This window comes from Clupea harengus, chromosome 10 (genome assembly GCF_900700415.2).
Source record: "Clupea harengus chromosome 10, Ch_v2.0.2, whole genome shotgun sequence".
NCBI classification, from domain to species: Eukaryota; Metazoa; Chordata; class Actinopteri; order Clupeiformes; family Clupeidae; genus Clupea; species Clupea harengus.
This window is the reverse complement of record NC_045161.1, coordinates 13,406,619-13,434,599: the sequence shown is the minus strand read 5'-3', so window position 1 is coordinate 13,434,599 and position 27,981 is coordinate 13,406,619. Positions and strand designations below refer to the sequence as shown.

The 27,981-nt window shown below is 40.7% G+C and overlaps 3 protein-coding genes across 10 annotated transcripts in view; all 3 read left to right on the top strand.

The window, feature by feature from the left end:
* p3h2 (prolyl 3-hydroxylase 2) overlaps positions 1-2,662 on the top strand; it is a 58,650-nt gene extending 55,988 nt beyond the window's left edge. For both annotated transcript variants that reach the window (XM_031575444.2, XM_031575443.2), the window contains exon 15: positions 442-2,662. In XM_031575444.2, the coding sequence (XP_031431304.1) occupies positions 442-469 (28 nt within the window). In that variant the 3' untranslated portion in view covers positions 470-2,662. The remainder of the gene's footprint in view (positions 1-441) is intronic.
* A 1,725-nt stretch (positions 2,663-4,387) lies between these two features.
* On the top strand, positions 4,388-8,834 carry LOC116222176. Of its 5 annotated transcripts, none has more exons than XM_042708858.1 (6): positions 4,388-4,587; positions 4,758-5,111; positions 5,768-5,800; positions 6,472-6,609; positions 7,807-7,948; positions 8,329-8,834. In XM_042708858.1, the coding sequence occupies exons 1-5, from the start codon at positions 4,392-4,394 to the stop codon at positions 7,944-7,946; spliced, it is 861 nt and encodes a 286-aa protein (XP_042564792.1). In that variant the 5' UTR covers positions 4,388-4,391; the 3' UTR covers positions 7,947-7,948; positions 8,329-8,834. The 5 variants fall into 5 exon arrangements, with proteins under 5 accessions (XP_042564792.1, XP_031431298.1, XP_042564791.1 ...); XM_031575438.2 differs by having other exon boundaries at positions 4,395-4,587; positions 6,511-6,609; positions 7,805-7,948; positions 8,352-8,834; XM_042708857.1 differs by having other exon boundaries at positions 4,395-4,587; positions 7,805-7,948; positions 8,352-8,834.
* A 4,131-nt stretch (positions 8,835-12,965) lies between these two features.
* Positions 12,966-27,591, top strand: si:ch211-129c21.1 (uncharacterized protein LOC563087 homolog). Of its 3 annotated transcripts, none has more exons than XM_031575437.2 (15): positions 12,966-13,452; positions 18,868-19,261; positions 19,355-19,500; positions 19,909-19,971; positions 20,300-20,398; positions 20,533-20,632; positions 20,834-20,944; positions 21,607-21,758; positions 22,027-22,199; positions 22,466-22,622; positions 23,000-23,222; positions 23,814-23,929; positions 24,900-25,072; positions 25,479-25,531; positions 26,397-27,591. In XM_031575437.2, exons 2-15 carry the CDS (start codon positions 19,153-19,155, stop codon positions 27,119-27,121), a joined length of 2,400 nt encoding a protein of 799 aa, XP_031431297.1. In that variant the 5' UTR covers positions 12,966-13,452; positions 18,868-19,152; the 3' UTR covers positions 27,122-27,591. The 3 variants fall into 3 exon arrangements, with proteins under 3 accessions (XP_031431297.1, XP_012695072.1, XP_031431296.1); XM_012839618.3 differs by having other exon boundaries at positions 13,448-13,574; XM_031575436.2 differs by lacking the exon at positions 12,966-13,452 and adding an exon at positions 13,459-14,170.
* The last annotated feature ends 390 nt before the right edge of the window (positions 27,592-27,981 follow it).

Sequence of the window (27,981 nt, the reverse complement as noted above, 5' to 3'; positions counted from 1 at the left end):
TAAGGTGCTCTTTAGAATAATGGACACAGCTCATTGGTTAAACGTGAACTTAGCGATGAGTTACTAAAGGCATTTGAATGAAGCAACAAGTTTAGTTACTAATGGAAATATTTTAACCAAGGAAAGTGTGAATAAAAGTCCCTTTTCACCACCCCGAGTACCCATCTTGATGACTGGTTTCTCTGGTGCAGTCGGAAGGCCAACCACAAATTGAAGTTTTGAGTTCCTGTGACTCTGTAAAGCATCCGATCTTTTGGTGTGGCATTTCTGTATGTGGAAAAGGATCAACAAAACTTTAAAAACAATTAAAAAAGGATATGTTGATTTGTTCTACAATTATGAAAATGTGTGAAACAGTGTGTAATTCTTTTGTAACAGTGGAAAAAAAAACATCTAAACTCATTTTCTTTCTCCCCCTGCTCTCTGTTAACCTCTTTGCAGGAGAGACTTCAGGCAGATGAGGTTATAGAGGCTCTCGACAAAGTCCAACACTCGATCAGTGACATCCAGATCAACCCCAAAGACGAGTTGTAGCATCAAAGATTGGACTCAAAATCATTATCTATTTATTTAACGATGGTGTGATGAGAACAACTCTATTTTTGTATTGTTTGAGAGTGAGAGTCTGTTTTATTGTGTGTGTATGTTCTTGTTTTTGTTATGAAGTTCATGTTGAAGATGATTGATGATTTTTTTTTTTTTTTTAAATGTGCACAGCAGTTCTTCAGTTGACTAGTCATTCTTCACATTTCATCCAGTTGTTGTGCCTGACCAGTCACTGTGTGAATCCACAAAGTTCCATGACTTTGTAGAAACACTGAATTGAAAGAGAAAAAAAATCCTTAACACTGTGCCTAGATGTAATGTTACTTTTGGAACCAGACTGGTGTGTGAGCAAATGTATTAGCGCACTGCATTACCGACAGCTATTTTTACCTTTTCAGCTTTTACATTTGAAGCATAATCTGCGTAATGTCAGGAAATGAGCCACACTTCTTCGTCTCAGTCACTTGAGGTCAAGGCCATGCAATGATGACGGATATATATATATATATATATGTGTGTGTATATATATATATATATATATACACACACACACACACACACACACACACACACATATATATATATATATATATTATATACACAAAGAGCTGTTACGTGAAGGCTACCTGTCAGCTACATTGTCAGTACTGAGCTGCATTAGCCGATAGTTTATAAACCAAAGCGAAGAGCAAGCCACTGTGTGTTTTTAGAAGAATATGCAATGCTGGCATTATTAAAATGTGTTTCCTCACACTGTAATGTACATATTCACCCACTGAGCCTTAAACACATGCTTTTAAGTTTCACTTGAAAGGTTGATATGTAATGAATAACAATATCTGTCCATGGATATCAGTAGACTGCTATTTCGGTCCAGGGATTTGGCTGAATCTTAAAGGGCATGCCATTGTGTGACTGAAACCCTAAAAAGGACAGGCAATCACGACCACAGTGATGGTTGTAATGTTTTGTTGTTGTTTTATTTTGTTTGTTTGACGTGTTTTTTGTTTGTCTTAGGATATTTGTTATGTGTGTGCCTGCGTGTGTGAAAGTGAGTGAGGGAGTGTGTGATTGAGCGAGTGAGTTTGCAGCTTGTGTGTGATCATATCCAGTAAGGCTGTTAATGTCGTCGTCACTCTGTACCTCTCCTTTGACACGCTGTGTGGAATCAGAGGTAGATGACTACACGACTATTGGCACAAGACAATGGTACGTATGTGAATGAGAACATCTGCTTTCGCAGTTGTCAGCATTTGATATAAAGAGCTTTTTAAATAAAAGATGTTATTTATTCCTGTTTCAAGGAATTTGAATTATGATGTGGCGTATAAATGTCCTTTCTTTTCAAAAATGTCTAGAGTCACCTGGTCAGTTTAAACCCACTGTGTTCATCTAGTGAGACATCTATGATTTTCAGTATTAAGCTTGTAGTCACATTTTCCATAGATCACGTTCATTTTTGACAAGGAGGATGGCCACTTTTGTCTCTTCTATTTAAATATGAGTATTTAAGTATTCAATATCTCACTGAAAATTCATCTTTGTAATAAATAAATATATAAATTAAAGATTTAAATCCAAGTGTTTTTGTAATTTCTTTGCTTTGTAGTCTTTCTGCTCAAATGGGTAAACTGCATATCCGGGCTGAGAGGCATTGTGTGTTAAATAACACAGCAAGGAGGAGTAAGAAATGTTCTATGTTCTAGAAGAATCAAATGATTTGACAACTGGTACAAGGGCAGTTTTTTGACAAGGGCAAAAAACCTTTCATTTAGTCATTTGATACTGAGAATGGGTAGTATTTCCTGTGTAAATGCTGGGAAACTGGAGACGAATTACTCCGTGGGTATCAAAACATAAACCATGTTTCCCACACAGTGTTCTTCTGTCATGAACGTGAGAAATAAATACATGAAACCGATATGACAGATGTTTTCATATGGAGAGAAAAAATTGTCTCAAAATGATCTGTAAATGCATGGACCACAATCCACAAATATGCAATAATTTACAAGTGTGTTTTTGTGTCCACAAATACAGATGTCCTTTGACTGTGAAGATGTCCTTATTGTGACTTAAGTTCTCATTTGAATAAACGTACTATGATTTGTACAAATTAATCATCCATTTGCAAATATGTACTTTGCATGAGTATTTGTTGTGAAATGTCATTTGTAAATCTGTATTGCTGCATGTGAAGTGTGGAATCGGCATTTGTGGAACATCCAACACACACATTCATCCGAGCTTCCACTGACGTCATTTGGAGACATTCTTTTCACTTTTTCGCGATTCACACAGAAAGGCCACGATCCACACAAGTCCCCCCCCCCCCACACACACACCTCAATCAAATGGCTAGGTAGTGGTCTTGTTTAAGGAAAAGGCAATGTTATAGCGAGCGTCAACAAAATTCCCACCACACAGCTGAAATGCATTCTGACAGGTCAAAAATATTGATATTTATCAGAGGTTTGTAAAGCTATGCAGATAAATGTGCTGCACTTAATTGACCGTCTAGCTCAGCTAGCTAACAGCTTGCTAACTGCAGTATAATTCCTTCAATGAAGATTTGCTAGTGCAAGCTGAAATGGAGAACTCTACGATGCTCGGGTAACTTAGTTAGATAGCTCCATTTCTCAAGGTCTCAATTTTTTGTCTCTGTTTTTGTTTTTTACCCTGCTGGTATTTTTTGGATTCCTCTTTGCTTTCTCTTTTTTGCTCAGGTTGCCTGCCTGGCTTTTATTGCTCAGTCAGTAAAGTTCACTTTTTGTTGTTACTTCTGCCTCTGGTGTTTTTGGGTCCTCTTCTTGGCTCTTTTCTTGGGTCCTCTGTAGATGGTGGACTTCACACTTAACAGGCTGCACGCTAAACTTTTAAACTCCACCAACCTGGAACACCAGTTTACCTGCCTGGCTTTTGAAGCTGTTTTTTCTCAGTAAAGTTCACTTGTTGTTACTTCTGCCTCTGGTGTCGTGCTTTTAGGGCCTCTCTCTCGGCTCCCGGACACCTTTAAAATACACGGTCACATATAGCGCGAGAGAGAGAGAGACGGCTTCATTTTTGCTACTGTTTGTGGTTGACCCCTTTCCTCTCCACTGGTTGCATAGTAATGATTTTCAGCAAGACCAACATCTCTAACTAAAATCAATTTTAGATGATTGTTTAATGTTTACACATTTTATACTTGAATTCACTGATTTAGCACAAGCTACTACTAAGTCCAAAGTGACTTACAGTATATAGGGTAGATATACATTTCCATCACTATGTTCGCTCACTACCTGTTGTGCAACAGGAACACTATTTTACAAATAAACAAAGCTATGGAGTAAACCTAGGTTGCCAGTATTATATCATGCATACTATAGCATACAATATAATGTGTGTATGCTACATGCACACACACACTATGATAGACCCTCATGAGGTCTCTTTAGTTTCCATGACGCTCTAACTCTTCTACTCTTCTGAGAAAAGGGGGGGGGGGGGGAGGAACATGCACACTGTCTGGCCCTCATGTGTTTCCCTGTCTCACACTCAAAGCATGACCAAACATGAGCGTGCTTCTTAGGAAGAAAATAAACAGTGTTACTGCAGCACTAAGCTTGAAACTTTTTCCAGTTTCAGCCCAGGTAGAAGGAGAGCGATTGAAAACTTGGGATTATCAGATTCTATCTGTGTTGATGTCAGATTAGTAACATGCCAGTGATGATGCCAAAGTAATGTTTGTAAGGAGGAATACAAAATGATGTGCAGTTGATCAGTTTTAAAGTTTAAAGTTGTACCTGTCTATGTGGCAACTTCAGTACATTTTCTTGTCATCAACAAGTTTCTATCCTTTTATGTCAGACATCTTGGCCATCAAGCTCATTTTTTCTCCTTTGACTCCTCCTCCCAGCCCACTCTTGTCTGTCATCTCGATGATTATGGTTTTCACAGGAAGACACCTCTTACTTTCACAAAGAGAGAGCAAAGCACTCGTCACTGCGTCAAGGATGGATCATATTCATAAAATGACTCTTTTTCTGCTAATTGCTGGTAAGACCTTCAAACTCTTTCATAGAACATAGTGTACAGCACATAAAACATGTTTGAAGGCTGATGTTTCCTGAATTCATATGTCATAAAACATGTGAATCATAGAAACAACCAGGGTCTCATGGTCTTACTTCTCTGCCTCTCTCTCTCTCTCTCTCATTTGTACACAGGAGCTCTTGTACATACAAGTTATTCTGAGGATGAAGTAACCATATCTCTGAGCCCAGAGTTTGTAAAGGTCATATCTGGTTCTTCCTTAAATCTCACTTGCAATTTCCATATGCTCAATGGTTCCAGAGTTAACTGGATGTTTACCAAAACCATTGACACATCTAACCTTCAAAAGCTGACACTATCTCATAATGAAGAGGATCGTATTCATCAGAAGAAAGGAAAATATTGGTCCAGACTGACAGTGAGGAATGTGACTGTGAATGACAGCGGATGGTACTTTTGTGAAGTCAGAGTAGAGATTCCTATACTTAAGAATTTAGGGCTTAGCAATGGGAGTCAAGTTATTGTCGGTAAGTGTTTACCAGCAAAATCTAAGAAAGAGAACTTGAAATGTCCAATTTGGCAACAATAACTGCTAAATAATCAAACTGATACAAACTATCAATCAATCAATCAATGAATTTATTTATTTGATCAAGAGGGACAGTGTACATTCATGAACATTAAAATGTAAATGCACCCAATTATAGCCAAAAGGCTAGTTTCCATTGGCAGTCCCCCTGCCAGAGTGAAAAAAGGCTATACAACCTACAAGGCATTAACGTAACTAGACCTCTCATGTATTCTCAGCATAACTGATTCTGCACGAAAACAGACTTACCTTTGCAATGTCCTTGATGGTAATTAAGACGATTCAGTCAAGAAATTCCTAAACAGTTGTCATTCATAAGCGTTTGCAAATACATTTTCAGATGAAGAGCTTGTGAGTTTGGTAATAATAACTGACAAGTATAGACTTCTCATGCATTTTCTTTATCACTAATTCTGCATAACTGTTCTTGGCTATGTATATTTTTGTGATATTCTTCTGTTAATTATCAGCTTCACTACAAACCACATTTGCAGGATTAATTTTATATTCAGTGAATATGGGTTTTAATATTCTGACAAATAAATGAATATGTTTGTCACAACTAACCTCATGTACCCTTCTGATTCTCCAAAGATGACACCTCAACTGCTTCTACCAACATGACCGGTAAATCTATTGCATTAAGAATATTTGACTATAAATATCCACTTACACAGATGCCACTTACAGTCTCCCAAACAAAACTAGAAAAGAAAAACTTGATAAAAGACTAGATACATTTGCAATGTAGTTTATTATAGGATTAAGATTATTTAACCAAATCGCATCATTCACACCATAGTCTAGGGACATATTCTTCTCTAAACATGTGAGTGGTTTAGAGGCTGCTATAGTGCTTTAGAAGTGCTGCACCACACCACCTTGGAGTGGCTGGCTAGCAAAATGCAAGTATATGTTGACTAAGATAGCAGTGACCCGTCTGAAAAGTATTTATTTTTCTCATTGCCTATCTTTTATTTTATTTATCTTTTATTGCTGCATTAAACAGCTATGATAGAGTTCAAATTCTGCAGATGACCTAAAAAGATGTCTTCTGTATCTGATGTTCTTTAAAAAAGACGGCGAAATACTTAATAGTGTATGTGTCTGAAAGCTACTGACTGTTTTTGCTCATAACCACTGTATCTTTAATAAGGATGTATCAGAAATAATTTCACAATTGAAATACTTGCATTCATTTATATTTTAAACATATTAAATTTTGCCAGATTGTGTTGCGCCCTCATAAAGAAGAAAACTGAGTGACCATTTCACTTTCTTGCCCTATGTCCCTTTAGTCGCTACACCAACATCCGCATTGTGTCCCCCTCTTTCAGGGGTATGGATATGGGTAGGAGCAGGCACAGGAGTGGCAGTGGTCATTTCGCTGATATTGATTTGGATCCTGTGGAGGCGGAAGAGACGCCTGGAAAGAGGTAAGTAAGCCCTTTCTGTCATTTCACCATCCTCTGGCCTGTTAAATACACTTCTTGAACTCTCTGCCAAGTCACTAAATAGAAGACAAAAAGCCTTTCATGATGAAGCTGGATGTCAAAGGTTTATATCTGTATCGCCTCAGACACTTGCTGTGATACATAACCAATGGGCTACGCATCATGATTGTTATAGAGCATTTACGTAAAAAAACAACCAAAAAAAAACTGATATTCAGTGGGCAGGGTTGGGGAGTAACTAGTTACATGTAACTGAATACATGTTATGGTAATATGTTACTGAGGAAGAAATATGTAATTAAATTACAGTTATTAATCCAAATGTTGGTGAATACAAAGGGGTGACATCCGAATACATTATTTTCGGTAAAAAGATTTTAAGTTTATATGTAGAATATGACATTCATTCGGTTGTTTTTCACCATCTGGACAGGCACCATTCATTTGGCACTATGCACAATTTTGAGCATTGTTTTTAATTGGTTCTCTTATTTGATTTTGCACCACCTCTGGTCTGTCAATCAAAAAGCAATCAAAAGTAATAAGTTACATTGATGATGTTATTAAAATAGTTACATTACTTATTTCATTAAACAGGGTACCTAGTAATCTGTACCCTATTACATTTTAAAAGTAACCTTCCCAACCCTGACAGTGGGGCTGTGAAACATGTAACACTGCCCTGATGAAAATCAAGGTTAAAAAACATCAGAACAAAGTGTAATAGAGAGAGGAGTTTGCACACAGCTTATGAAACTAGGTCTGTGCATGCTTCATGAGGTGGGCCAAAAAAAAGCCTTCAAGGTCAGGTTTTACTGGTGCCTTCCTGGCCCCAGTGGAGTGTTGTGAGAGAGCGTGGAGGTGGCATGTGGTTAGGTGCACCGAGATGCGCTCTCACAGACAGCTGCAGATTATGCTTGCCGATCTCCCATGCGGTTTTGCTTGTGTGTGCTTGTGCACGCTGACGCCGTGGGGGTCGCATGCTTCAAGGTTCTTTCAGATTTGAACTGTGGGACTGTGCTTCAAATGAAATGATCAACATTTACACGATGGACAACTCCAGTAGTGTGCTTTGTATGCTGTTTATTTGTATGCTGTTTAGATTGTGTAATTTACATTGACATTGTGGACAGTAATTAAATTATAATGATATTCTCGGCCTGTCATTTATTCTTAGAGAACCCCTTGTACGAAAACACGACAAAGGTACAGACTTGGGCACCCAAACAACCCTCTCCGAGGCCCTGTGTGCAAACAGCCCAGAGCAGAATACTGACCCAGAACGCACTGAAGACTCCGACACAAGCTCGAGCCCATGAAAGTAAATCAAGAACAAAGCATTAGAAATCTCGTCTCCCTTTAAGAGATTGCCTTTCAAAATAAGCTTTTCTTGTCATAGTGTGGATAGCATGCATGCAGGCCATGTATTGACTTGTTCAAAAAACAGACAACCTGCAAATGTGAATAGTTTATTAGTGAACAATTACAACCTTGACTAAGAGCAACTGTAACCTATATGAACTGAACTTTGAAGAGTTGAAAAGAAGAGTATCAAAGGGGTTGTGTAAACTGATGTTTAACTTATTTTATTTGTATTGTAATTACATTACAACTAGCTTAGCCATGTAGTATTTTCTGCAAACATCTTGTAACAGCCGGTTATATTTCATAGCCTACTTCTTTTCTGTCACTGTATTGCAGTCTCTTTCTTTGTTGATCTTTAGAAAGCCGTATATATCAGAACACGCACCCAACGACGCGGAGCTGCACACAGAAAACGGAGGCCTCGCGAACGCGTGTACAAACTGAGTCCAAGACAGCTACTTATGAAAATGTGAGAGCAGCAAAACCAGCGAGGAAACACCCAAACAAAGTCAGACCGAAGGTGTAGAACGCATCATAACGGCCGTTATACAAACGTTTTACAACGTAATTCTATTTATGATGCAGCCCTCTATTCTGTTCATTTAGACAGAGTCTTCAATTCAACAGGACATCCTCTGATCTGCCAAGCACAGTATTTTTTCTCTCCCATTAGAAATAACTGAACTCATCGGTTTTGAAGTGTTAGCTATGTTAATTCATTTCATATTGTAACTGAGATTAACTTTGTAACTGAGATTAATTTTGTAATTTTGTAAGCCTGCAATCATCTGAAGGTAACAGGTTGTTAATTATGAATATTAAAGAATATGGTATGCCATTAAGCAGAGTGTGTATTAATGTCATACATTTACGACACTTGAATCCCTTCAACTTTGTCTCAAAATAGCCCCTGAATAAGGCTGTTTACAGTATAACATAGAGCAACATTTGTGAATCAGGTGTGGAAATGAACTGTCGCAATATCATTTGAGTAGTTCCTGGTAACTCCTTTATCACAAGGTCTACAGCTGCAGTTTATTTTGATGTTCACTCTCCTTGTCCAGGCAAAGGTCACAGAACTTGCAAGGTAACATTACAAACCCTTGTGTTTAATTTTAATCTCAACAAGTACATATGAGGAATCCATGAAATAATCAGATCAATTAAGTTCACCTGAGGATACTATATGATATCGCTTTCTGCGAGCAGGTTATCAGTGACAAGTGTTTACCAGGACCAAAATTGACCTTCTAAAATTCTAATTTAGCAGTAATAACTAATAACTCATCACTGGTTCTGCATGTCTGCATTGATTCAGCCAATATTCTTTATTCAATGCATGCCCTTGACATTGCTGATGCTACCTAACTATAGCAGCTGTTGTTGCTAAACACCACCAACTAAATTGAAAATGAAGCTGAGTGTGCAAAACAAGATACAAGATGCAACCCCACCACACACACAGTGCCAAAAGAACATCTAGACATGTGGTTCTGGGGATGGATGCAGGAGGGAAAAAATCATAATGCTGTACTGCACTGCTTGGAATTGTGGATCAAGCATCATTTCCTCCACTGACATCAACACTGTCTACACCTCTTTCAGAAGCAATGGAAGATACATGCTTAATATGGATGGGTACAGGCATTATAATTGCACTGATATTATTTTATATCCACTGTAGATGGATGTACACAAAGAGTCTTTTACCAATTCCACAATCCACTGAAATATAAAATGCACGTCTGTAAATATAAGCCACATGGTTTTCAAAAGGACAAAAGGCATTCACAGTTCACAGCTGGCCATCTGAGTTTCCTTATGAATAACACACTTCAGACACTCACAACACTTAAATGTATATGCTACGTTTAGTGACTGATAGGAAAGATTTGATTAACCAACAGAAACAAAGCTTTGTGAAAATACGTCTCTGCCTGCATCATTAGAAGTGCCAAAATACACCCTTCTGGTTTGGTGCTTTTCTGTCCCCATTAATGTGAAAAATGGGAGAGTTGAGGTGGAATGCATGAAGGTAGGAGAAGAGTTGGATTTGGCAGTGTGGTGATTATGTTTGTTTCTTTTTGACATTTACATCACATTTAGTCATTTAGACGCTTTTATCCAAAGGGACGCACAATGGAGAGAACAATCAAGCTACGAGCATTGGGAAACAATAAATGCTACTTTACATAAGAAATAAAAAAAGTGCAGGAATGTAACTACTGTAAGTGCAAGTTAAGTACTAGTTAGAGGAGAGGTAGAGTAAGTGCAAGTTAGGAAAGGGTTGGGTCTTCAAGAGCTTCTTAAAGGTAGAGAGGGATGCCCCTGCTCTGGTAGTGCTAGGCAGCTCGTTGCACCGTACTTGCAGAGACGGCAGTGCTAAACGACGCTCAATAGACGAAGAGAGAATCACTTTTAGAATTTATGTTGCTTCTACTGAGAGTCTCCAAGGGTAGACCTTACTTCAAGTGATTACATTGGTGAGCTATGTTCCACTCATGTCGATCTTGTTGCACACTCAAGTGTGAATAAGCAAGGGTTAATATGTTTTTGTAATAACCTTTCTCTGATTCCCCTGCTTTTGTGGTTTTGTGTTTGGCCATATTCACACCTAAGTCTTATTTTAAAGAACCAGGGTCACTGTTAGGTTGTATTCAGCTTACATAGAGGCCACCATAAAAGGGATTAGCATTATCAGCTACAGCAACAGCCACAGTAATGTGGTTTATGCAGAATGGGGCTTCAGGGGTTCCCGATGCTGTGGGGGTTTCACTTGACCTTTCAAAGTTTGTTTCTGTTTTACTCTGCTTAAAATGCAGACAATATGGCAATACCAGCAATGGTGTATCATTCATAAAGCAGAAAAACAAGAAAAATCACTCTGGAAAGTACTAAAAACACATTTGATTTAAAATGCCCATGGTCGCTTTACAAATACCACAAAAATAAAATTCACAAATGAAATAAAATGATGTGGCAAGCATCTATTATGCAAGAGGTTATGTTCACTTTGCCAGTCTAAAGAATATAAAAACAATAACTCTGGAATAAGACCTGTTCAATCATAGTTTTACCATGTTCAAGTGATGTCCGAGTGTGATGGGATCTGAAGTAAATCATGGGTAACATTAACATGTTCTGAAAAGCAGGCAGCCATGACCAATGATGATGGCAGTGTTTTATTTTTAACTGAGTGTTAGTTTTGTCTAGCTGTTGTCTGTCTGTATATTTCATGCGTGTGCCTATCACTTTGTTAATCAACACCAATGAAAAAAACTTGTAGAGGATATGAAACACACTGTTTTTATATCCCCCTGGGAACCAAGAAATATCTATGGGTTGGTTCTCAGGTTACATGAAACTAACTATGTACATGCCACAGGCTAAAAAAAACCTTCATGGTAAGGTTTGGTGCCTTTTCTGACCACAGAGACACGCTAATTGGGAGGGTAGTGATGGTATGTGTGGTGTGTAAAATGACACGCAATGCAGATTAAATGTTTATGCAAGAGAACAGAATGATTGTCTACCTCTGTATATCATTGGTTTCCCTCATGTCCGGTTGGATATCTATTTGGCATAATTTGATCAGTGATTTCCTTTATGTGTTGGTTGACAATGGCTCCTTGTTTGTTTTGGACACAGGTGAGCATTTGAAGCCTCCTTATCTCAGCTGCAAAAATAGTTGGATTTGGCACTTCATGATGAACATACACTCTAAAAAATACTGGGTTGTTTTTTTCAACCCAAACACTGGGTTGAAGCTGTTGGGTCATTTCCTTGGGTTATTTTTATTATAGGTGTTTCTGCCTAACTTGTTTGATTTGACTGTCCAGGCAACCTGTAATTTTAATATTAGCCTAGAAAATCGATATTAGGTTACATTAGCATATACTGTACATTTAGTTGTTATGAGAAGGTGTGACTTTCAACTCAGTGAAAATGTTTAGTTTGTACAGACAAAGAATTGTGTTTTAATATGAACTAGCATATGGTTTAAAGTTGCTGGGTGAAATTACTTATCTGGCTGGGATAAAATAGCAATGTTAAGGTTGACCCTGATCCTAATAGCCCATTTAGTTGAGTTCAAATAACCCAGCACTGTGTTGGTCCAATATTTACCCAGTGGTTGGGTTACAAACAACCCAATCTGGATTCTTTTCAACCCAGCATTTCTTTTAGAGTAGGAAGATCATACTATTTTATGATTTATGTTGCTTCTACTGAGTGTGTAAAAGGTTGTGTCAATTCTTGTTTTAAACCCAAGTTTGAAAGGAAAAAAAACACACAGAAAATAACACTATATCCTGTGCTTGTAGATCAGAGCAGATTTTCACGCTCTCATTGTTTTGTGTTTGGCCTGAGTCCGACCTGAAAGAACCAGAGTGTCTGAATGGCAAAAGCGTACCTAATAATAATAATCTAGCCTACATCTCTTCTGTGGCTACACTGCGGTCTCTACTGTTGCGCTGCAGACCTATATAAACATACATGAGAACAAGCATCCCACGAAGCAGGGCAGCGTTAAAAAAAAACAGTGTTCTCTAGAGCACACATGCAAACCAAGAGTCCAAGACAACTGTGACAACTGCAAAACAGAGAGAACTTCAAAACAAATTCAGACCAAATATATAATGTCGTTTAGGCCTACTCAGGTGGCCTTATGATATGTAAACGTAGTGTTGTTGTTTATTTGAAATTCGCCAATAGTGCTGTAATGACTATTTTCCGCTAGGTGGCAAACTTGACATTAGAAAAAATAAACAAGCCTACCTGTTCTAAATACCAGGCCGCCGAATTACGTTTATGAGCCACTTGGATAGCCTATTTTGCCTATGTTCTGTTTGAATGGCTGTATTCTTCTGCAACAGCCTATTCATTGTGAATAATGGGCCTACATTAATATTGTCGCTGTGTTCATTGTTAGACTAAGTTATGCATTTATAAATTCACTTAAAACCCTCATTGTATATAATTGCGCCTTTCCCTCCATGTTGTAGGCTATTTGTTAGTTAAGTGTTAACACCTCTTTAGTCCTTAATGCCATTGAGAAATATGAAAAATTCAATAAGAAGCATACAGCCTGCGGTAATGGCCCCGAGTTTTTTTTTTCAAGTCAATTTGATGGTTTCTATGTCGCCGTTAGTTGAATATTTATTTAGCCCTTACCCTAGGCTGATTAAAGTACCTTTAGCCTATGTGGCATAGACCGTTTAAGTCAGTTCGGTACCCTTATCACAGGTAAGAAAGAGCCTCCAAAAACTATTTTAACGTTCCCCCCGAACGCTAATCGTAAGTGAATGATGTTACCTGTTGGTTTTCATTTTGTCTCAACAAGAAAAGAGGGCGAATCCAGTGGAGAATCACATTAGCTAGTTTGTCTCTACACACCTGAAGTTTTCGTCACACGGTTTTGCTGCTCTTAATCCTAAAGCGACTGACTCTCCCTCCCATCAGGTGTGTATAACTAGAGTCAACACCGTTCAACATGGAGAAACATTGACAGGTTGCTTGAAGACGGTTGTGTTCTACTAGGGACATTTAAATCTTTACGGAATATTAACACTTTGTAAAGAAAGGTAAGATCGTTAAGTTAATGCCATTTCTGTTACAAATACAAAAGTAACGTCAACTAACATCGAGCTAATGCGGTTGCTAAACGAGCTACGAATTCAAATTGGAAACCAACAACCTAACGTCACGTTAGTCGAATCGTTAACCGTAACCTATCGATAGCTAGCTAATGCACGTCTGTTTTTTGGTAGTTAAATATTGTTAATAATAGTCACTAATTCGTAGCTTGATTTGTAGCGTGATGTAGTAGATGTGTAACTAACGTTAGCTGGCTAGGGTGGCTGACTTACTTAAAGTTAAGTTTGACTTTATGCCCGGTCCAACTTAGCCGGCTAACGTTTGCTTTGGCCATTTGGAATCAGGAAATAACGTTAGGAGAAAGACGCCTGCTTGCTGGGGAGTCCGGTGTCATCAATTACCTACCTTGATGTTAGGTTTCAGTTTCTCTAGAAAAAGAGACAAACATAGCTTGGAGCCAAGTTATATTAGGGAATTAGTTAGCTCTCTCCACTGGTAAAATGTAGTCTCAGGTGACGCTTTACGTGATTTACGCTCTGGCGACAGAAACATACGAACAGTGCGAGCCATGTGAGCTACATAGGTAGGAAAATAATGTTGTCTTGTGTTAAAGTACAGGGATATCGAATAGGCACGCAAGTATATACATTAGCTAACATTATAGCTTGTTAACACTGGTAAATCTGTAGTTTGTGTAGTGGGTTGTAACGTTGTCCTGGCACCCAGATCTGCCAAAGAGAAGCGGCTTACTGGTCTCAATTCCTCTATTCAATAGGTCCGTGATAAACCATGTGGTCTGTGTAATAGTAATAAGATTAACATTTTTCGAAATAACTTAGCATAGCCTAGCTAATGATGGTTCTTGTATAGAATTGACCAGAAACTGTATTTGTTGTCTCGCAATTTGTGTCATTTTGGCCGTTACTAATGTTTTAGTATTTAACCATCAAATGTTGTTTGTCAATGTTTTACCATTCAAACTCAAGCACACTGTGACAAATCCACAGATAAATAAGGTTATATAAATAATTCAGTCATGAATTTCAGGTGAATCGCTTTCACTGCAAAGGTAGGTGGGTGGTTGGGTTAAGATAATTACAAGGTGAATTTGCGCGTGTACCGTTTTCCTCAATTAATTTGGAAAGTCAACGCTATCATAGGATGATGTCTTGCTACATAGGGCCTACTCTAGTCATCCATTCTTCCTTTTTCTTGTGACACCGAAGTTGGTGTGTAAAGGATGACTAATACGTTCCCTAGTAAGATGCTCCTCCCTGTATTTGACATGTTTCTCAAGTTATTCATGTTTTCTTTATTTTTTTTCCCCTCAGCAACTCGTGTTAAGACGTGCCCTTTAATATGAGAATAACGTTACACACCCTCTGATCCTGCTGCTGTAATTGTGCTAAATCCATACATCTCAACTTGTTTTTCTTGAGCTTTCATTTAGTATGAGTTGTCATGATCACCAATAACCCTATGTGTGTTTCCCAGTGCCCCAATTGGTGTAATTTGAATTGAAACTAACTCCGATTCCAAATTACCTTTGAATTGACATTGTGACTTCAACTTAATCCCTTTCAACTACCTATACCACTAACATTATTTTCACGGAAGTCATGTGCCCATGGCTATCTGAGCAGGCAAACCCAAAACCTTTTCCTGTGCAGGATGAGTTTCCAGTGCAAACTGTCTAACAGGGGATTATGACACAGGGGGTGTCAGAGGTGAGCAGCCCCCTGCTACCAACTTCCTATGCACGCCCACTCTAAAGCAGCTCAGTGTAGTACAGATTCTCTTGCATCATCCATTGGTCAATCATTTACAGGAACACTCCCACAATGCTTTGCTTTACAATAGTTTTCGTCCTTCAGTGAGCATTCTTTGAAAATCAGACCAACCCAATTCTTAGACACACAGCGTTGTGTATGTTGGGGCCTAGAAAATAGTGTGTGAAATGTAAGCGTCTTTAGGATGGAACAGGGAGCGATCTAAGGTAACAGGGTTAATTAGTAACTAATTAGTGTTTTCAGTTTGTTGCACCTTCATCTCCATCTTCAGGTCCAAAGTTCTGTCAGTTTTCATTTGTATTTGTTTTATGCAGAATATGATAAATGTGTGGTCAGGTTATTGTCGGCTGCATACACTTGCAGGTAAAATCCTATTTGGCTATGTCTTTGGTTAATGAGGGTTGTATCTTCTTTGCTCTTTTGGATTGAAAAACCAGAGGGTTAACAAAGTAGCATTTAGTTTGTTGACATATTTGGAAATTGGGTGGTTAATTACCCTAAACCTTTTTGTTTCTCGATTGTGCTCTTGAAATTTGGGGCTGGAAGAACTTTAACTTCAATATAATTAAGGGGACTCATTGTACAGTATGTTGATGTTCTGTTTAGCTGTAGAAAGTGTATGATTCAGTTTCAGAGATCTTCCACTCTACCCTACCAACCCATTGACTAGTCACAATGCAATTCTAATATACAACACCAAAATTGATTGATAGATGGGGTTTTAAATTTCATATCTTCAGGTGTCTCAGCATACCATTTAATTCCCCTTAATGACTGATTAGCTGCCTGTTGGTGAAATATTTCACCACTGCTCGCAAAATAAAGTAATTTTCTCTTAAACCATGTACTGGAAAATAATGCTTAATAATTCGGTGAAATGATACCCTTTGAGTTGGGCTACTGTTTAAGTCTCTAGTTGATGAATGTAGGTAATGATGATACATTTAACTTGATGCAACATTAATTGAACATCTAACATGTTCAGTTATTTGTCAGGCATTTCTGTATTTTGGTTTCAAGATGGTCTTGCTGGCTGTAGAGGTACTTCATCAGGATGCAGAATAAGTACCATCCTCACACAGATGGTACCAATTAATATACCGTAAATCCTCAAATAAAGACCGGGATTCAATTAGAGGCCGGGCTTCAGATAGTAGCCGGGGGCGTGGTCGATACGGACAAATAAAGGCCGGGCCTCGTATACAAGCCGGGGGTAAATTTGACTGTAGCCTACCAGCATCAGTCCATCAGCACAAAGCAGACATCACACTTTAATTGAATGCATTTCATAAATACTTGTTCTCCTTATGTTTAATGTTGTTGGGTAGTTTGCAATAAAAAAAGAAATGTTTCAGCCTACAAGGCGAATTTGCTATTATACAGTTACTTGCCTAAACGATAGAAGACATTCCTCCAAAATACCTATTTTTAATGATTTTGTTGCCGTTTCGTGATTTCCGCTAAGAATTATTTTTTTTTCAGGCCAATAGAACTTTAACGTCCCAGGTGTTGCGTAGCAACCCATTACTTGCTGACTTCAAGTTACAATGACTTTCCGTTACGTTAAATGACGGACTTATTACGGAATGATATGAAAGATGTGAATTACAAGCACAAAACCCGTTGCCAATGACAGCGGTCATTAACTTTTCGAGGTGGTGAATATCAAGAAATTACAGACTTGCTAACGTTGGGGTGTCCCATTCAAATCAACAGAACTTTTTTGAACATTCTGAAGAGCCATAAGAAATAAAGGCCTGCCCCTAATACAAGCCTGCCCCAAATACAGGCCGGTGCGCTGTGAAGCCTAAGTAAATAAAAGCCCCGGCCACTATTTGAGGATTTACGGTAGGTAAATTACCGGTGGATGGGTGCCAAATAAATGTGGCTGCTGTTGTGTATGAATGTTAAAACTCTCCTTAACAGCCACAAAAATTATGTTGGTACTAACCTGACAATAGCACTAGAAATGCAATAGAATGTTGGTGATCTCACCCAATTGGATAGTCATTAATTATTCAACACAACAGTAGATCAATCAAGTTGAACACATGGAGGTGCTACACACAGAGTGGTGTCTACCATAGTGGTCAAAATAAATTATAGAAGAAATTTAACTATCAATTTGGAATTCTGACTAATAATTAAATCAATAACTACAGCAAAGTGTGCAATTCATTGGTAATAATTTTTTTAATGGATTGATCGCACTAATGTTTAGTTAATTTTATGGTGCAGTGAGTGTTTTAATCAGTTTAAAAGAAAAGTACTAGATGCTGTACAATGCAATTAAAAAGTACTTGATACTGGACACTGAGGGCAGAACATAACGTTTAGGCCTGTTATGGCAAAAGTGATGTAATGTGAAATGTGATGGTGGAAAGTCTTTTAAATGTTGCGCTAAATGAAACTGGATTATGTTGGCAAATTAACTTTGCAACATGTCATACTAAACACATTTTAATGGATGACTGATCAGATTACATTGCTATCGGCAAGTCGTAAACAGGGGAGAGTGACTTTTAGGCTGACCTTTAAACTGGTTGTTTATGCTATTACTGAGAAAATCTGAAGCATATCTTAAATGGCTTTCTTGGAATAAATAGCACTGAGGGCTCACATTATTTTCCCTGTAGATATTCCCTTTAGCTTGATAATGTGCATTACGTGGCCTAATAAGATGTGTACAATTTCAGCAGCTGCTCTGTTGAATGCATATTGGGGAAATATAGATTGCTCATTTATTTAGTTTCTCTCCTGCCTTCCTTCCATCCTTCTCCCCCACCCCCTCCATCTCCTCTTTGTTTTGAAGAGTTGTCCTGTCAAGCACTGGCAGTAAAAGCATGAAGTAATGGCATGTTGTAGTGATGTGTACCTGTGCGCCCGAGGCGTTAACTATGCCTGGCATCCTCATTCTGCTCCAGAGTCACAGACAGCAGCGGGTTGGGGCTTGTCCTTGGTGCGAGTCTGAACATGGATGCACAAAGAGGGAGAGGGACATACAGGGAACTCTAAGGAGGTGCTCCATGGAGCAGAGGAGCTGAACATTGGAACCATTCCACGTGCAGGTGTTCGTGCCAAGTGTCATCCGTCAACAAGGACTTGAGTTCGCCTCTGTCTCAAAAATCAGAACATTCCACTATGTGGTTTCTTTTGTTTGTCCTGGTGTTTTTTTCTTCCCCCCCCCCCCCCCCCCCCCCCCTTCACAAAGGTTGGGATATTTGTGGGGAGGTTGGTCCATAGTAAATAGTTGTGGTAAAGGTGGTTGGTGTTTGTGGTATTGTGTGTACAGTAATCCCCAGTCCATACCGAAGAGCGGGATTCAAGATGGTGCTCCTCTCTGCTCTAACAAAAAGCATGGTATTTGTCTCAGATTGGTCTAGGTTGAACGGTGTTGACAGTGATGGAGACCCCAAGGAGTGCAAGTTTCACAGTTCGATTTTATTTGTATTCAAGTTTTGAATCTCGCCCATTCTTGTCTTCCTTTCAGATCCATATGACTGTCCTCACATGGGCTCCTCTGGGCAGAGACCCTGAATTACCTTCTTGCTCGGAGCTCTCCATACCAAAACCGCAATGGTCCTGCTCTGCATTCACCGCCAAACCAGCAATATCCACTCACACTGGAGCCTCATCCCAACCTAGCTCTGGATTTTAATGTGACTGAAACTTCAGAAACAGGCCATCTGGGAGAAGTCCGGACTGTTGGACGTGCAGGTTGTCTTCCCTCTGCGCTGAAGCTGATACCACACGACTAAATGTGGGGCTGAGAGCCATGCCTTGTCTTCCTCTGCTGGCTTTACTGTGTGCATCTTTGCTCATCGTTGCACATGGCCAGTCCTCCGCTGTCACCCCAATCCCTCGGAAGAGTGTCTTCCACAAGGGTAAGCTTGATCTGTATTTCCTGGTAGGTTTTTATATTCTGACATCTCAAATGCTATGAAAAATATAAATTGCTTTGTGAACTGGTTCTTCAGACTTCCATGGCAAGTTGTTCCAAGAGGACGGCGTGTGGAACTACACAACCATGCTGCTGAGAGAAGACCTGGGCCTGCTGATGCTTGGCGCCAGGGAGGCCATCTTCGCTCTAAACATTAGCGACGTCTCTGAGAGGAAATCTGCTGTATGATCTTCCCTTCACTCTCATGTCTGACTTACAAACAAGGAATTCAATGTAGCTTTCTTGCTGCTCTCCAGTGTTCTTTGAGTAGATGGCAAACTGAGAGCAATTTTTGTCAATTTAGATTTGGGTTGCTCAGCCCTATTTTGATTTGATGAATTAAGTCAAGTAGGAGTGATATGCCACCCCAGTGATTTTATTTCACCTTAGGTGACATTTGCTTATTGTGGTTTTGTGAATCAAGCTTGGGCTCTTCCTTTTTTTTATGTTGCACATTCAACCCAGTGTCTATAGTCACTCTTCACCGTTAGCCAAGTTTGTTTATGGATGCACCCACAGGCAATGGGGCGGGGGTTGTGGTAGTAGTAACATGCCCTTGTGCCAGTGTAAACTGTCTCTCCATTGCTGCAGGTGTACTGGCGTGTCCCAGAGGATAAACAGAGGGAGTGCACCTACAAGGGGAAGAATGCTGACGTAAGTTTACCCTCCACTCCCCCTGGTTGGCTGTAAACAAATAATCAAAGGAAAACGAGGCCTTCATGCTTTGTGCATGAGCCATTATTTATGTCTATGGCCCTTCTCATGACTAAACTTGGCCAGAGGCAGATGAATTGCAAGGGCATGTTGGTGGTTCCAGGCATGCTCATTTGGAATTCAGGGCTAAGTCGATTAACTCTACTCAATCATTTCAAATGACTCAAAATCATGTTCTAGCAGAATTTCACTCTGAAGCCCACAGATTTGAGTATTTCAAGAAGTCAGTATTTCAACACAGGCATGTGCATACTTCATCCTTTTGCAGATTGAGTGTCGAAACTACATCCGGACTCTTCATCAAATCAACTCCACCAGCATGTATGTGTGTGGAACCAATGCCTTTAGCCCCACTTGTGACTACTTGGTAAGCATGGAACAGGTTTGGGCTGGCATCAACATCAGGGTGGTGTATAATCTGGTACTTCAGTAGTACTTATTTTTACTCTCTCTGTGTGTGTGTGTGTGTGTGTGTGTGTGTGTGTGTGCGCACGCACACAGACATTTGCTGATGGACAGCTGAAACTGGGGGATGTGCATGAAGAGGGGAAAGGGAAATGTCCTTTCGATCCCTTCCAGAGATACTCCTCTCTCATGGTCGGTACGTGTTTCCTCATGTTCTCCGCCTTTTTTGGCACATAGTGTTGAAACACTCTGCCCAAGGAGATGAACAAGGAAGTGTTGTTAATATTCACAAGTGTTGTCTCATTTTGTCTTCATATCCAGTTCTATTCTCTCTCTCTCTCTCTCTATATTTATTTTTTATCATGCCCTATTTTGCCCTTGGTTTTTTGCCCGTCAGGTAATGACCTTTACTCTGCCACTTCTATCAACTTCCTGGGCTCGGAGCCAGTGGTTCTGCGCAGCTCCCAGACAACTCTCCGCACTGAGTTCAAGAGCTCCTGGCTCAACGGTATGCCTCTTTCTATCTCTCATCTCTTCCACTGTCCATGAATACACAACATGAAAGCATACCCTTTTTTTAAATTTAGAACACTTGCATATTCCATACTGTCCATTCATTTAATAACACTATCATGCATGAGCCGATATTTACAAAACTACATTGCATGAACTATGAGCCACTGGTTGCACTTTTTTGGTAGTTTGTAATGGTACACCAGCAGCAAGCAACGCATGCAGCGTTTTGGTTGCAAGGTTTGTCATGGCAGAACTACACGGAAAGTAATTGACAAGAAAGAGGTGGGAATTATTTGGCTTCCCACACAGTAGCTGTAATTAGTCACCAATTAAACCATTCGGCCCCAAACCCTATGGAGTAAACACGGTCTCCTGCTGAGGATGGAATTCCTAGCATTTTTCTCCCATGCAATAAATAAACACTGTGGTCTGTAGCCTCTGAAATGTTTTGCAGTGTAGCAGAATCTCTTACACAAACAGGCCAGCTCTGTAGTACTACATGAAAGTACATGCCCATGATGAATGTGGTGCAATGTACCGTAGCCCAAAGAACACCAGAAAAGAAACACTGAGGTATGCTAACAGCTCCTGTCACCTGTAACGTCAGCCCTGTCCACTGGCACTCAGTGTATGTTTTTTCCTTCTTCCCTCCAGAACCCAGCTTTGTGTACATGGACATGGTCCCTGAGAGTGAACACAGCACAGATGGGGATGACGATAAGGTCTACCTGTTCTTCAGTGAGAACGCGGTGGAGTACGACTTCTTCAACAAACTAATGGTGTCTCGAGTGGCCCGGGTCTGCAAGGTAGGCTTCACTCACTCACTGACTGACTGGAGCACATGTTTTGATGTGGTGTCCATTATCCATTTGCTCACTGCAGTAAGTGTCTGGCTCTCTGCTCTGTGGCAGCACCAACATTGTGTAATAGAGATTTGAGTGTCTTGGGTGTGGTTGTATTTTGTCATGGTTTTGCCCCAAATTGGAAGTAGCAGTCTACCAGTCAGATCAGTACAGTCTACCTTTAATCAGTCCCTTGACACCTAGACCATCTGTCTTCGTACTCGGTCTGCAGGAGGACATGGGCGGACAGCGCACGCTGCAGAGGAAGTGGACGTCCTTCCTGAAGGCGCGCCTGGACTGCTCTGTGCCTGAACCCAGCCTGCCCTACATCGTCCAGGATGTCTTTCTGCTCAGCGGAGATAACTGGGAGTCTGGCATCTTTTACGCCGTCTTCACTCCCCAGTCGTGAGTGTCACTGGCATTTCCACCTCTCTACACGTTACTGTGAAAATAAGAGGCCTCAGAGCAATTTGGGGGTGGTGTTGTTTTTTGAAGCACACTGGTAGAGCTGTAGTTTGTCACTCTTTGCCATCTAAAGCCACTATTTTTCTCTCTCAGTAGCACTTGTTTGCACAAAGAGTGGTTTAGATCATGTGCCTTGTAATTACTACAGTAAATTATCACAGTGACGTTACGAGTCTGTGTTTGTGTGTCTGTTTTCTTTGATGCAGAGATTCGTCTGACCTGTCCGCAGTGTGTGCGTACAGCGTCTCAGCCATTAGAGACGTGTTCTCCATGGGCAAATACAAGACCCCGGTGTCTGTGGAGACGTCCCACATTAAGTGGGTGATGTTCAGCGGAGACGTGCCCTCCCCTCGGCCAGGCGCTGTGAGTGCCCTGTAATTCCCCCTGAGCCCCAGAGGCTGCCAGGCAGTCTCACTTCACAGTTGTAATCTTGCTTGTGATCATTTTGACAATAAATTCCTTGGTGAGATCCCTCTCAGTATCTTGATGTTTTGGTGCCCTAAGCAAAATCATACCCCCCATACCACCTTAATAGGATATCCCATCTTCATCTTTTTGTTCCTTGTCATCTTCTTTATCCCTTTTGAGAAAATATGCTTCAGATGTAACACAGCAAGTTGCAGAGAAGTCCCATCCATTGACCAAACAGATTGACTAGTGTTGTGTAGCCTTCTCAAGAATCTGCATTTGGAGGAATCCCACTTCCTTCTTTCTAACCATGCGCTAACCTTTTACCTCAGTGCATAAATGATGCAGCCAGGAGCCAGGGCATGACCCGCTCACTGGACCTGCCGGACAAGACGCTGCAGTTCATCCGGGACCGGCCACTAATGGATGATGCCGTGCGGCCCCTGACCGGGGCCCCTCTACTGCTCAAGAGGGGGGCAGCCTTCACCCGCATCGTGGTGGACAATGTAGCCGCGCTGGATGGTCAAATGCACCCTGTTATGTTCATAGGCACTGGTACGTTTCTCTGACTGAGCTTCCGTTTAATCATGAGGTTCAGTGACCTTTACGTGCTCAAGCACCATGAACAAATCAGCATTCCAGAACTTTGTAATTATGTCATTCAAGTATGGTGACAAGACAGTGTTTTAAATGGATTTATTTTTTTGCTAGGGCCAAAAAACGATCAGTCCAGTATTGCATTAGAACGCTAAAACTGGTAACTGCAAAATGGGTAATGTTCGAACTCGATTCCGAACCGATTTCGATCGGCCCTAGTAAAAATCTGGTTTCCCTTTAAGTGTATTTGTGTCTTGAGAAGAGCTCTAGTTAAGCCTCACTGACGCTGCCTAGCTACATTTAAGAGTTGCCAGTCAGTATAAGATGAAGGAAGCCCATTTTTAAAAGCAGAATGAGGTATGTCTTCTGTTTGCTGTGGAAGAAATGGATTTGCGGACAGAAATGGGGGAGCTTTCCTTATGACCACTTGCACCCATCCTATCTAGAGATGAATCAAAATGTAAAGGGTCATTTAAATTGAAATGACCCTTCATTTGTCTGCTGATTGGTGAGCTAGTTGGAAAACACCCTGACCTTCTCCTCCCCCAGAGAGTGGCTTTGTTCAGAAGGCTGTGAACTACGATGGGGAGATGCATATCATCGAGGAGGTTCAGCCGTTTGAGACGCCACAGGCCATCAAGATCCTACGTCTGTCCTTGAGTACGGTAAGAGCACCCCTCTTACAATGGTACCATCAGCAAGCAAGACTTTTGGCAGTACCGCCGCAGCAGTCATCACACTTCACACATGCAAGCCCTGCACACACATGCATACTTCAACAACTCAAAGCCCTGTTCATGAAAATTTCCAAACGTCACTCTTCACGCATGACTGTGTCATACACACATGAACCCACCACCCACACACACACACACATATACATCCTTGACCTGTCAGTTAGGCAAATATTTTCCAGTGCCTGTCTGCGCTATTGATCGCAATCTCTAGCGTTAACAGTTCGCATTTAGTTTGACTGTGAGCTCTGTTTGTCTGTGACCAGAGGGCTGTACTTTCTTTCTTTTAGTGAAGCGCCTTCTTTTTTTATCTCAACATTCAGACTATGATTGAAACATCACATTGTGGTATGACTACCGCAGGGTCCACCAAGTCTCCAAAGAAAGCACTACTTTTGAGTACATAGGTCATAGACTTGTGTTTTTTTTTTAGATGCATGGTACAGTAAGGTGAGGGTAATGTGAGACTCATGGGTATGAAAATGACATCAGAATCAGAATCAGAATCAGGTTTTATTGGCCAAGTAAGTTTGCACAAACAAGGAATTTGACTTGGTAAAGTGACTCTCAGTGTGCTTACACAAAATATACAACACAATACAATAAAATACAAACAAACAAACAGTGCAACAGTGCAATGGACTAAGGAGTTTAAAAAAGAATGTACAAGGCGGAATGGCTATATACAGTAGCTGTGAAATGTTGCACAACAGTAGTGCAAAGAAGAAGTGGAGAGTGCGAGAAGTGCAGGGATAAATATATAAATATAAATATATATGCTACAGTGGGTTAGTTGTTCAGTAGTGAGACGGAGAGGGGGAAGAAACTGTTTTTGTGTCTGGAGGTTTTGTCCCCCTTGCGTCATGTGATAAATGCCCATGTGTGTGTTTGTTGTGGTCAGGGCCACCTGTATGCGGGCACAGAGTCGGGTGCTGTGCAGATGCCGCTGAGTGACTGTGGCCGCTACGCCTCCTGCCAGGACTGTGTGCTGGCCAGAGACCCCTACTGCGCCTGGAGCCTCACGGCCGCCCTGTGCTCCACCCTGCCACGCTCACCAGACACGGCTCCCCACGGGTACCCTGCTCTCTCTCCTCTCACTCAAACACAGCTCTCTCTATATTTCCATCTAGATTCTCTCTTCCCACTCTGTAGAATCCACTGCCACCCCTTCCATGTGTGCTGCTGTGTGTTTAATCACACATGCATGCTCCCCTCTGCGGTCACGTTCCACCTCTCTAGAACACACACGGCGAAGTACGCGCACACACAGACCCATACACCCTCACTCTGTCTCCATAAGACACGCACATGAGGGCACTACATGGCATCTGACTGACATGTTTGCTCTTCTGTCTGCTGGACTCTAGACTGAACTCTACATGGTTCAGTTCAATTTATTTTTTTATATTAAATGAATTTACCCCTTATGTATGTCTGTTAACAGAAAGGTTGCAAATGACTTGCTTCTTTTCATTTTTAGGAGTTTGCTTCAAAGCCTGAAAGAGGGAGATGCTTCCTCCTGTCCACAGTCTGGTAGGTTCCACTTCCGATGACCATTAGAACCCTGACATTAGACGATTGGTATGAGTTCAACCAGTTAATCTTCATACCAGGCAGGTATTCAGTTAGAGCCCAACAGATACAGAATTTTCAAGACCAATACCGTTTTCAATATTTGAGGATTTAAAAATCTGATCATGATATTTCGGCCAGTATTCATTTTAACAGAAACATATACCATGAGATTTTCCCCACCATTTACTATGGTGATTGCAGAGTTCTGATTAAGATAGGACATAATGTTGTTGTTGTTATAGTATCTGACCACCTTAACAAAGCCTCAACAAAGGTATTGTTTTTTTGTTTGTTGATTGAGGTTATAAACTCACAACTGCCACAGTGACTACTTTTTAATGTATTCACTTATCCAGTTTGTCCAAATTAATTCTATACAAGCTACATGAAAACATTTTTCAACCAACATTTGTCACCCTTAGAAAAACAAAAATCTTAAACTATGCAGTAATTTAGAGTACACCATTGTGGTGATATTTATTATTATTAAGGTAATGCACTTCACATGAAAATGATCACCCTACCTAATGAAGACACAGATCAGACTCTGCTGTACTGTGCAGCGGTCAACAACTTTGTAGCCTAGGAAACAGGTGTGTTGTCATGCGGCCTCTGGTGGACAAACTACGCAATGACAACACTGGTAGTTTAGGTGAAGGATCAATGGCTGTACCATTTATCTGCAATCTGCAATTTATCTGCAATGAGCTCATATCCGCCGATAACATCAGCGCACCAATTTATCGGGCGGTGTTTGTGTATGGTCTAATGTTGAGGTAAAAATCATCTAGTGAAATTGTACCTTATGCATGTCTGTCCGTAGCCCCTGTGACAGCCTCAGCTGTATATGTGGCCCCCGGGAACAACATCCGTCTGGACTGCCAGGTGGACTCAAACCTGGCCCAGGTGAACTGGCACTTCAACGGGCAGCCACTGCAGACGACTGCCCCGAAGCACTTCCTCTACAACCAGGGCCTCCTCATCTTTAACTCCTCTGCCAGCGACATGGGGGACTACACCTGCCAGGCCATCGAGCACGTGGGGGCCCACGAGTACCCTCAGGTATTGGCCAGCTATCAGCTACTGCCCCCTCAAGCAACGACTCCTCCAACAGGACAGGGGGATCAGAGTGACCAAGACCAGGAAGTGAGTTTCACTGAACCACCTGTCAGCCAGATCACAGCGCCCAAAAAAAAACCAGCAGGCGGTAGCGGCGAACTGTCCCCAGATCAGCCTCTGCCCAATGCCCAGGTCAGAAAGATTACAGGACTGCAGGTGGCGGTGGCAGTGCTCACCGTGACACTGGTAGCCGTGATCGGGTTCGCCCTGTTCTTCAGCAGGCAACGGCTCCGATCCCGGCTCCAGAAGGCAAGGAGGACCACCAAGAACGGTACTGCCTACCAGCCGGCCTCCCAAGACAAGACGGACAATCCTAGAACTGATCAGAACTGTAACGATTCCGTGAATACGGTGACTTTCAGCAGGAAAGGCACGAGTAATGGCCCAGCTGTGGCGATAGCCAGCATTGGAGAGGAATCAGAGATTTGACACTGAATGACACAATGATTCTAATACTTGACGTTCACTCTTGCTTGAGATGTATCACTTGCATCTCGTTGCAAGCAAGGCAATTCATTAATTCCACTTGTTATTTATATAATTTGGTTCTTTTGAAATTATCTTTGGTCTGTACCTTCAAATTCCTTCATGTTAGCAGTAATTTGTCAGCTTCTGTTTTTCCATTGCTGTAGGTACAGCCGCCTTTAGTTTTACAAGGAACTCAGAGATTAGAGTTGTTCTACTGTGAGCCTACACAAATGTTCCACTTATTTAATCAATCAAATTGGGATGGATGTTGTGTAAATGTTGTATAATTCAATTTTATACTTTGTAATTTGTTCTAAAGAAGAGTTTTTGTATTGTATTTTTGTTATGCCTCATCCTGTATGTAGCATATGCATAGTGTTTATATTTCAGTTCCTGAAATAAACTGCATTGTACAAAAGTATGAAATGAAACACTGGATCCTGTACTTTGTCCCAAACTTGCACTTTGTCTAAGGAGCAAGACATGTACACATCTTTCTAGAAATTCTGCTGTGTACTGACTAAGACAGATAAGTGCAACTAAACAAATATAAAGTGTGGTATCTATGTATTAAAGTACATAACTGGCTCGAGGTTCAAACATCAGCACAGGCTAACATTCAGAAATGAATGGCATTTCCTAGAATATTTAAAAAATAATAATAATTAGGTTGACTGCACATATTTAAAGGCATATCTTCTCCTGATCCCATCTCTGTCATTCATTTGGAACTTGAAAACCAACCATGGATAATGATGTCTGTACATTCTTTTTCTAGGTTTGCAACTGTTTTACTAGTAAGGGTGGTAAATAATGTAAAG

Excerpts from the sequence above, each read along its gene's own strand:
- LOC116222176 (XM_042708857.1), top strand. The coding sequence starts at position 4,470 with ATGATTATGGTTTTCACAGGAAGACACCTCTTACTTTCACAAAGAGAG. Across the intron at positions 4,588-4,757 it reads TCTTTTTCTGCTAATTGCTG|GAGCTCTTGTACATACAAGT; the intron begins GTAAGACCTTCA and ends ATTTGTACACAG. Across the intron at positions 6,610-7,804 it reads GAAGAGACGCCTGGAAAGAG|AGAACCCCTTGTACGAAAAC; the intron begins GTAAGTAAGCCC and ends ATTTATTCTTAG.
- si:ch211-129c21.1 (XM_031575437.2), top strand. The coding sequence starts at position 19,153 with ATGCCTTGTCTTCCTCTGCTGGCTTTACTGTGTGCATCTTTGCTCATC. Across the intron at positions 23,930-24,899 it reads TACGTCTGTCCTTGAGTACG|GGCCACCTGTATGCGGGCAC; the intron begins GTAAGAGCACCC and ends TGTTGTGGTCAG. Across the intron at positions 25,073-25,478 it reads CCAGACACGGCTCCCCACGG|GAGTTTGCTTCAAAGCCTGA; the intron begins GTACCCTGCTCT and ends TTTCATTTTTAG.